The 10,498-nt window shown below is 34.6% G+C and overlaps 1 protein-coding gene across 5 annotated transcripts; it reads right to left on the reverse strand.

Annotated features, from left to right (window-relative positions):
- Window positions 1-340: 340 nt before the first annotated feature.
- On the reverse strand, window positions 341-4,937 carry LOC105783953 (pentatricopeptide repeat-containing protein At3g21470). 5 transcript variants are annotated; one of them, XM_052626396.1, is made up of 5 exons: window positions 3,085-4,937; window positions 2,725-2,790; window positions 2,266-2,438; window positions 910-986; window positions 341-824 (listed from the first exon to the last, which is right to left on the reverse strand). In XM_052626396.1, the coding sequence occupies exon 1, from the start codon at window positions 4,838-4,840 to the stop codon at window positions 3,185-3,187; it is 1,656 nt and encodes a 551-aa protein (XP_052482356.1). In that variant the 5' UTR covers window positions 4,841-4,937; the 3' UTR covers window positions 341-824; window positions 910-986; window positions 2,266-2,438; window positions 2,725-2,790; window positions 3,085-3,184. The 5 variants fall into 5 exon arrangements, with proteins under 5 accessions (XP_052482356.1, XP_052482355.1, XP_052482352.1 ...); XM_052626395.1 differs by having other exon boundaries at window positions 341-986; XM_052626392.1 differs by having other exon boundaries at window positions 910-2,438.
- Between the last annotated feature and the right edge of the window lie 5,561 nt (window positions 4,938-10,498).

Consider the following 10,498-nt stretch of genomic DNA (forward strand, 5'->3'; position numbering starts at 1 on the left):
TAAATTAGAGATAAATTAAGAGGTATCTGAATTGAGAGTTCTGAACATTTTTCAATGCTCAAGTCACTATTTGAGTGAAAAAGCTATAAGGTTAAAGGTGATACTGAAAATTCGAGCAAGTGTGCGGTTAGACTTGAGGTGAAGTTAAATCAAGGCTTATATAGTAAATCCAAGTTATTCATACCACATACTGTGATTACTTAGAATTCTTTTTTAAATATTTTTTGATTGACCTAGACATGTGAATGTCATCTGTAAAAGGACCAACTAGGAAGGATTTGAAGGTAAAAGCACCTTTCATTGAGCAATTGTTGGCATTACAAAACATCAGATATAAATATTTTAAGGGAGCTTCAAACCAAACATCAGATATTTGCATTAATTTGCAGTAATCCATATGAATTAGTCAACAAAAACCCATCTGCGTTACACAATCTGAAAGCTAAACCATGCAAAATGTTTGTTCAGCCCCTCATACCCCCAAAATTAAAGATTAACACTGTTTGTCACCTTTCGCTGCTTTCCTGATCCTAAAAATATAGTTCAGTTCCCTCACATGACTAGGGTTAACATTTTCGTAACCTGTAAAAGTCTTTACGAATAGCCACAACACACTCGATTAGGTCATAGAAGACGTAAAACACTGATGTGACCTGTGATACTAGTTTGTATCACCGTCATACAACATTGATATACGCAGGCCGCTGCAGATTTCTGCTTGAAGATTACTTTTTCTTTGTGTTTTGGCTGATTGATGACACCCTGCAGACTCGGAGTTTTCTGAGCAACCTTAAACGTAAGACCACAAGAGGCCCTTCATAGCTCTGATCAAGTTCAAACATAGCCGCAAAGAATAAAAAACAAATCAAGTCTTCTGCTGTTGGTAAACTTTGGCCAAAAACAGCTTACTTTTTTGCTAAGATGTAGCATAAATGGACCGATCAAAGCAATTTCTCCAACCCTACAATTAGCGGCCTTGTACAAGCCTTGATCACCAATGAAACAAGTTACCCAAAGAACCCAAATTATTAGTATAATCCTTGACACTAGACGCTGCAATTGTAATACCACTCATCGGTGAATTATCTTCTCATTAACAGAAAAAAAAGAAAAAAAAAGAAAGAAAGAACGTTTCCTTTTAAAGTATTATATTCTTTCAACAAAGAATTAAGTTATACTTTTCATCTTTCATATCCTCATTTGTCCAAACACATCTTTTGCTAGACAATTCCAGGGTCAAAATCCTGTAGTAAAATTTATGAAATTGTCCAGCACATTGGAGAGGCCAACAATATTTTCAATTGTGTATTCAAACCGTACAAAAATATCGTTTATCTCATTTTCATGTCTCTCTGGAAAGAAATTTTTATACATCAAGGAATGTTGATTATGGCATGTCTTAGATGTGGATTCTGGCACAGGTTTAGATAAATGTATGATCCCTATGAATAAAAATGGACCTTGAATTTAGATGCTGCTGCCTTTTCATGGGAAACTAAAAGAGAGGGTTGGAAAATGAGCAAGTACTAAAAGGGAAGGTTGGTAAATGAATGGATTCTGATCTAGTATAGGACGGCACACTAAAACCTGGGGTTTAGACCAATTGGTTCATGTTCTCCAAGCCCCTTTCCCATCCCCAGTTTTCGACTTCCTTTGTACCAAACACTCAGCAACCGGGATGAACCATTTTCAATCGAAGAAATATATGGCAGTAGGAATAAATTTTAGTGGTTCAGAACAGCTCAATTGCAAAGCGGTAGAAGATGGGTTGCTATAAGTTCCAAAAACCCAACATTAGATTCTGTATGAAATCAGATGTCAATGCTAAGGGCACAGGTTTTTTTGTAGCTTCTAGCTAGCTATATAATTTTTTTGCAAAATCTTATTTGAAAAAAAGTTGAAGACTGTAGAGCACTGCTGCAAATACTTTCATTCTTATTTGCCTTTTTTGTCTCAGACATCCAAACTCTAGACAAAACATAAAGATTCAACTATCCTCATTAAATCTTTGTAATGCCTTCCATTGATGACCTACTCATAAGATTTTGATCACTGATTATGATTTGACTATATTTTTCATGAAGAGGAAACAGATCGGCCATACCTTCCTGTTAGACACTGTTACTCTGGTGTTCTGTATGAAGCCAGGACAAGAAAGGGTTCATACAATTTCAATACTGAAAGCAGTTCCAGTGTCATAAATCAAGGAAAACATACTTTATCCCCTTATTGCTATGCAAGCTCAATCAACTTAAGAAGGCCAACCTTTTTGTTGCCCCCAGCAAAAATTCTCAGTCAAATAATTTCTCTTCAATAGATGCAAAGGCTTGAAAACAGTAGCCCCTATTTTCTTCATCCCATTATCAACATTTGCAGGAATGATGAAGATTGTTCCAAGTGTTAAAGGCACTTATGTCTTTCTTATTGGTAACGTCTCCCTGCAAGATAACACAAACCAATTTTCTTTTGTTACAACAAACAAGAGCACTTCTAAAAGCTTCATTTGGTGAGAAAGATTGACATGTGAAGATGAAAAATTAGGAAATTTTAAAACAAAGACAATTGACTTAACTGTCTTAATATTAGATTTTACTATCTACAGTAAAATCTTTTCCCAATACTTTGGAAGTGATGAATTTGTTCATAATTGTATCTAAAATACTGTTGTATACAGTATTTAGTATCTTTAACTTTCTTCTTTAACTAGCATGCTAACGGTTATACCTTAGAAAAAACAGATGTAAGGTTACACTCTGAAAGCAGCCTAAAAAAAGGCATTCGGATCAAAACCTAAAACAAAGCAACAATGATTGTATTAGTGATAAGTAAAATAAAAGGAAATAATAATGCTAATATTATCTTAAGAATTAAAAAAGAAGTTTGATTAATCTAACATAAACTGGTATGAAAAATAAATCAGCATCCTCTTTATTTCTTGTCTGAAATGGAGATACCATTAACTGACTATGTATTTTAACCTACAATTTCCTTTTACTAACAATTAATTTTTAATTATGACAAAAGTATTACGAAAAGGGGGAAAAAGCCAAGAACTCCTTTTGCAAATTAACCTATTTAACCAACCCCTACAATCTTCTGCTACATTGGGATTTGCATTGTCAAGCTCACGCATCGGTGCATAGTCTATAATGGTCCAAGAGCGATGGGATGGTATCTTATTCGATCAAAGTTGATGGGAACTAAATGGCAGCTCCATACGATTGGGTATAATTGAACTGAGTCCTGGATTCTTTTGAAATCCCTTGTTCACCATTGCTGTCCTCATTTTTTCAGCCTTTTCCCATCTGTCTGAAGCTGCATAAATATTTGACAACAGTACAAGATGTGAATTATCCCCAGAATCCATGTCATCGTCCACTTTACCAACCTCTTGCATCACCTGCTCTACCATATTTGTATCCAAATGAATCCTGCAAGCGCCAAGCAGAGCTCCCCAAACTACATCATTTGGCTTTATTGGCATTCTCTTAATTAAATCGAAAGCTTCTTTTAATCTCCCAGCACGTCCCAGAAGGTCCACTAAGCAACCATAATGCTTGATGCTTGCTACCAAATCGTAAGTCTCCATCTTGGAGAAAACATCTAACCCTTCATCTACACACCCTCCATGGGCACAAGCTGATAGAAGAGAAAGGAAAGTAATGTCATCTGGCATCTCATTCGATTCTTCCATTCTTTTAAAAAACTCAAGAGCTTCTTTGTTCTTTCCATGAATAGCAAGACCTAAGATCATGGAATTCCAGCAGGCGCTTGTCCTATGACTCATTCCTTCAAATATCAATCTTGCTTGGGCTAAATCCCCACACTTTGCATACATATCCAATAGTGCATTCAAAACAAACTGATTAGCCTTCATTCGCTTCTTCTTAATAAGATAATGGATTTCTTTTCCAATATCTAATTCACCTAACTGTGCACAGGCAGATAAAACACTTGTGATGGTAACTTCATCAGGTTCAAAACCTTCATTTTGCATTTTCTTATACATGCGCAAAGCTTCCTCACAGAACCCATTTTGTGCATAACCTGAAATCAATGAATTCCAATTCACCAAATTCCTAACAGGAATTCTATCAAAAAAGTTCCTTGCTTCCTTAACATTGCCTCTCTTACAATACCCAGAAATCATTGATGACCAAACAAAGTAGTTCCTTTCTGGCATCATATCAAAAATCTCCCTTGCAGCTTCTAGTTCTCCATTTGCATTATACCCGTCAACCATCACTGTCCAAGTCACCACAGTTCTTAACTCCAATGGAACTTTCTCAAAAAACTGTCTTGCTTTGAAAGTATCTCCACACTTGGCAAACCCATCAATCATCTCAACCCAAGTCACTGAATTTCTTGTGATTGGCATCTTTTCGAACACATCCAATGCAGATTCTCTATCCCCATTTTTAAAATACCCACCAATCATCGCGTTCCATGTCACCACATTTCTCTCAGGCATCTCATCAAACACCTTCCGGGAATCAATCAAATTACCGCATCTTGAATACATGCTCAGCAAGGACGAAGCAATATGTAAATCAATGGCCACCCCAAATTTGATAGATTCGGCATGCAAAGATTTGCCATAAGTTTGGGTTGAAGCAGAAGCACATGCCTTGAAAATCAAAGGAACCAGACCAAATATATAGAGTCCTGTTTGGCGTATTTGGGTGTATAAAGAAAGCACTTGACTGGTAGTTCCTTCAGAAAGGTGGTTTCTAATGATGTACGACCAACTGGGTTGATTTGGGTTTGAATTGTTTTTGGCTATATTTTCTACGATTCTAATGGCTTGTTTTGGGTTTTGAGGCAATTTTGTTGTTTTCATTGTCTCATATTTTTAAGGAAGTGCTAAAATAGGGATGTAGTGATCATCTTCAATAAATCTTGTATTGTACCGTTAAATATAAAATTCTTACTCTTTCCAAGACATCCATAAAAGATCTCATAGTCTCCATCTCTATAATTTTATTTATTTAAGTAGGATAGAGACGATCCGAATATTTTAATTGTTTTTACATTTCAAGTTAAAATAAAAGGTTATTGATTTTAAATTTATCAAATTATTAGTGAATTATTTGACAGATTTTCATTTAAGTGATTGGGCTTTAAAACTATTATTGTATACCTTTTATGTTTACATCACTTGCATCAATTAATAGCTCTTATTCTCTTTCTCTTCTATAATTTAATTCTTTTTTCATAAAACAACTTTAAGCATTAGGAATCAATGAATCAAAATTTAAATAGCTTTCTTCTCTAATCTTCAACCTTGACCGTCAGATTAATTTGGATCTAAAATATTTTCTTATACTTGTTGATGGTTACTCTGATCTATGGTATTCACCGTCAAATCATTGCTTGCAGTTCATTAGTGGAATTTAAAAAAAAAAACATAACAACCTAGTGACTTAAATAAAATGTTTTGAATAGTTTAGTAACTTAAATGTAAACTTCCAAATAATTTCAATAACCATTTTATAATTTTTAAAGTTAAATGACCAAAACGTAAACTTACCAATAATTTAATAATTTTAAGTGTATTTTACCCTAAAATAAAAAAAAGTATAGACTAAACTATTGACTTTGTTTAAATTGTTTTTTTATCTAATAATAAACTTAGTACCTTAATACTTACATTCTATCAACTTAATCCTAAATATAACAAATTCAACAAATTTAGCTCTTAAATGTCTCAAACTTGTAACAAAGTGTCCATTCTAGATCCATTTCCACAATAATCTTCTCTTGATTGATAAACTAAATCGTGATCCATACGAACTTCTAACCATTTCACAACCGAATCCGCACTGGAATCCAATTCTGCAGCTGAAACCAAATACTGTCTATAAGAATCTGATACTTTCCTAGTCGAAAACTCTCTTTTATCTGCAGAAACATCTTGGTGGAGTCCCTTTATCAGAGCCAAGCCGCAGAAGGGACCGTTCCCAGTTTCAGCCTCTCGACTCAAGAAAACGAGTCCTAACAATCCAAAGATTTTGCCAATATTCAGCAAAATACCCTGCAGTTGCTGCAACAAGCCACGAATCCATTTCTGAAACTACCAACACAAAACTAAATCCTTATTTCGATTATCGACATCAACAATTTCCATGAATCCAAGTTTGAAAAAGAGAACATCATTGGCCTTACAACTCAAACATCCTTTACTAATTCAGCATATTAATCAAGTGTAGGATGGAATCTTCATGAAACTGAAAACAATATGCAAGCTAAGGCTGAAGCAGCTGAAAAGAATCCATTTAAAAAAAACTACCAAGTTCCATACCAAGATCAATTCTCATGAATCCAATTCTGAAAGCGAAAATATCATTGGCCTCACATCTGGAGCAATTCAACACAATCAATAATCAATTATAGAACTTAATCTTCTTGAATTATTAATACAATAGTTTTCCAAAAGCTTGGAAAAATATGCAAGTTAAGATTGAAACTCTCAACTCCATAATTTTAAAAGAACACAATGATAAATTAATCAATAGAAAACTCAAAGCATAGATTTTAAAAATATTAAAAGTCAAAATTTATCATTTTGTAATTGTTGAGGACTAAATTTATTAAGTTTTTAGAATTTGAATTAAAATAATAAATTTTGTAAACATTGAGAGTGAAATTTATTAAATTTTTATATTTAAGAACAAATTAATAAAATGTGTAAGGCTAACTTTATTATTAGATCAAATCTACCTAGCTTTCTACTATTTTTCTAACCACAACAAAAATGATAAGAATATTTAATTTCAAAAATTTAATAACTAAATCCAAAAAATAAATAAAACTAACTCGATAGTTTAGTCACATTTTATGCTTTACCCAAAAAAAAATTTTGATTGCCCGAACTAAACCAATTTTTAAATTTATAATTAGTTTAAATCTAATAGTTCATTATTTAGTGATGTCGGAAATAGTGATTTTGGGACCACAAGTCCATTTAATAAATTCAGAGAATCATATTTAAATTATACGAGTCAATAATAATTTTTATAATTAATTTTGATTTGAGGATTTTAACTAATTAAATTAAAAGTTAGTATAAGTGGTTTGATTCAGAAGGCAAGTGGTTATTGAAAACAAGGTATTAGGACCTCATTTTCGTAATTTAAAGCCGTAAATATTTTTATTAAATATTTACAGAGTCGTATTATATGTGAATTAAAGTTTGGTCCGGTAATTTTGATGATTTATTGCTGAATTACTGTAAAAGGGTTAATTTGTAAAAGAGGTAAAAGTTAATTGCTATAGATTTAAAATAATAAGGGGACCAAAATGGTAATTTGATGCGAGCTTGGCTAAGGAGCTAGTGGCCGAACCCTTAGAGCTGCCGTTGGGACCAATAACCCAAGCTCGAGCTCGGAGATTTCAAGAAGCTGTTTCTAGCTACGTTGATCGAGTTTGGAAAGGAGGAGTGACCGAACATGGCTGGACCAGCTCGCCAAGCTTAGCTTGCAACTTATTGCAAGCTGACTTAGTTCATCCTAGCTCAATAGAGCTCAATTTGGGCTGATTTCAGCTCATTGAGTTTGAACTTACTTTTATTTAATTGCTTGCGTTTAAATTGCTGGAATAAATCTTTGAAGTTAGTTAATTAGTTAAAAGTTAGCTCAAATAATTTAATTCACTTATATATGTTTAAAGTCAGGTTATATTAATTATAGTAATTAATATGTTTTAATTATTGCAAGTTTTTAATGTGTCTTAGGCCAGCCGAAATTAATATAGAAAATTAATTTGTCTTAGCTCATGCATAAATATGTCTTAAGTAGCTGCTGAATTTATGTTGACATATTGCATGAATTTATTTTGTCCTAAAACAAGAATTAAAGGCTGTTTTATTTTGGTGCAGGAATTTGGCATGGACGGCATTCAATTTGGCTGCTACTGATTACTCTCCTCCATGCACCCCTTCGTAAACAGCAAGGGTCTTTTGGGAGTTGCCTTTCACTTTCCAAAGTAGCTCAATTCAGCTCATCAATCACCTTGGAAGACGCAACCAGCAGCTGAACCAATTTTACTAACTTTTGGCCATTTGATTTCTTGTGTTCACACACATGGCTGTTCTTTTTCTTTGGTTCACACCATGGGGCTGTTGGAGATCACCAAAACTCTCTTAAAAGCATGCAAGCTATTCAGCTCGCCAAGGAGGCTTCATAAAAGCTCTTCCAAGCTTCTAGGCCGAACCAAGACACTCTATTCAGCTCACCAACACTTCCTTTAATGTCTAGCTGAATGGACTACATCTAGAAGCTGCCAAATTGAATTCTTCATGCATGAAACCTCCCAAAGACGTTCTAGGAAGCTTCCTGGAAATTTCCAGCCTCTTTTGTTCTAATTTTGGCTGACCATTCAGCATCTTAATTGTCCATTCAGCTACCTTAGGCTTAGACTATAAATATGTGTTCATTTGCAATTTGTAGGGACTTTTGAATCTTTTATGAATTTCATTTACTTTGTGAGTTTGTTTTCAACTCTCATTGTTCTCCAAAGACTGGTCTGACTTATCAAGTAACCCTTGTGGCGTCAACCCGTTTTTGTTTTCTTCGAACTTATCACTTTATCCATAAAGTGTGGCGTTCAAATTATACCGAGGTTCCTATCAATATTGATAGTGGGTCGAGGTTGCATTTCTTTTACCTATCTTCCAACCGTTATTATCCCAACCTAAGCATTCATATAAGTTTTGGGTTAACACACTTATATTGTGTTAGTTCAACTTGAATACTTGGTTTACGTTCATCTATAAATCTCAAACATCCCATAACTTCTTTTGAACCAATTTGAGCCTTTATTGCTTCTTCCTTAACCTAATTTCAGCAAGCTTTAAAAATTACTCCATTCACGACCGAGCAAACAATTACGACTCAATTCTTTATCGAAGTGACTGCATATCAAGTTGGTATCAGAGCTAGCTGAATCAGAGTAAGATCGACATTTCCGGCACTACGATATTGTAATTGAAAAAAATAAAAAAAATTCAAAAAAAATTGTATTCAATTTCTCCTTTTGTATTCAGTATCTAGTTTTTGTAAAAAAGAAATTGAAATTATAAAAAACAAGTGTGACAAATTTCATTGTTGCAGAATTGTAAAGGTGTAAGTTGCTGCCCGAAGTACTAAATTTATTACCAGCCACACTTAACCTTTCCATTTATTCTCTTTGTTTGATAGCCTACCCATTCTCGACATTACTATCCACCAAGCCAAATCAATTTTGTAAACCGACCCCAAATGGTACTAATTAGTCAACTTAGTTTGCAGAGAACTTCGAGAGACGCAAACCGAGTGGTAAAAGGAAATAGAGATTGGTGAGGCTATCCGAGGGAAATAAAAGCCGAAATGAGAGCAAATTCTTTGTGAGTGACTGGTGAGTTTTTGTTGTGAGATTAAAGAAGTTTCCAAATGTCACGAAGTCCAGAAAGAAACCCAAATGAAGGAGGCAGATTTCGTCCGGTAAGAAACGTTGGTGGAGGAGTCCATGATTTGACATTACAAGCTCTTATGCGATATTGAGGTCAACAAATCGGGGCTATAGAAGAGAGTGACCCGGCGACAACCTCAAGAACATCAAGATGACTATCCCACCATTCTAAGGAAAGAACGATCCCGAAGCATATCTAGAGTGGGAGAAGAAAATTGAGGTAGCTGAATCAGAGTAAGATCGACATTTCTGGCACTACGATATTGTAATTGAAAACAAATAAAAAAATTGTATTCAATTTCTCCTTTTGTATTCAATATCTAGCTTTTGTAAAAAAAAAAAAGAATTCGAAATTATAAAAAAAAAGTGTGACAAATTTCATTGTTGCAGAATTGTAAAGGTGTAAGTTGCTGCCTGAAGTACCAAATTTATTACCAGCCACACTTAACCTTTCCATTTATTCTCTTTGTCTGATAGCCTAACCATTCCTGACATTATTACCTACCAAGCCAAATCAATTTTGTAAACTGACCCCAAATGGTACTATTTCGTCAACTTAGTTTGCAGAGAACTTCGAAAGGCGAAAACCAAGTGGTAAAAGGCAAGAGAGATTGGTGAGACTATCCGAGGGAAATAAAAGCCGAAGTGAGAGCAAATTTTTTGTGAGTGACTGGTGAGTTTTTGTTATGAGATTAAAGAAGTTTCCAAATGTCACGGAGTCCGGAAAGAAACCCAAATGAAAGAGGCGGATTTCATCCGGTAAGAAACGTTGGTGGAGGAGTCCCTGATTTGACATTACAAGCTCTAATGCGAGAGATGGATCGTCTATTCGATCGAAAACTCGAGCCCATCGAAGATCGGCTATATCGAGTTAAAAGACGAGAACAATGCGAGGAAACCCCCGAAGCTGCAAGGTGGGGCTGAAGACATCCAAACCAAGATCGAGAAGAACTTTATGACTCAAGTGAGCAAGAGAGTGACCATTCATCTACTTGAAGCATATGATATCGACATCAACGAAATCGGGGCTATAGAAGAGAGTGACCCGATG

Source organism: Gossypium raimondii, chromosome 2 (genome assembly GCF_025698545.1).
Source record: "Gossypium raimondii isolate GPD5lz chromosome 2, ASM2569854v1, whole genome shotgun sequence".
Taxonomy (NCBI): Eukaryota; Viridiplantae; Streptophyta; class Magnoliopsida; order Malvales; family Malvaceae; genus Gossypium; species Gossypium raimondii.

What these genes read in the sequence shown, in the direction of transcription:
- LOC105783953 (XM_052626396.1), bottom strand. Translation starts at nt 4,840, where the DNA reads ATGAAAACAACAAAATTGCCTCAAAACCCAAAACAAGCCATTAGAATC.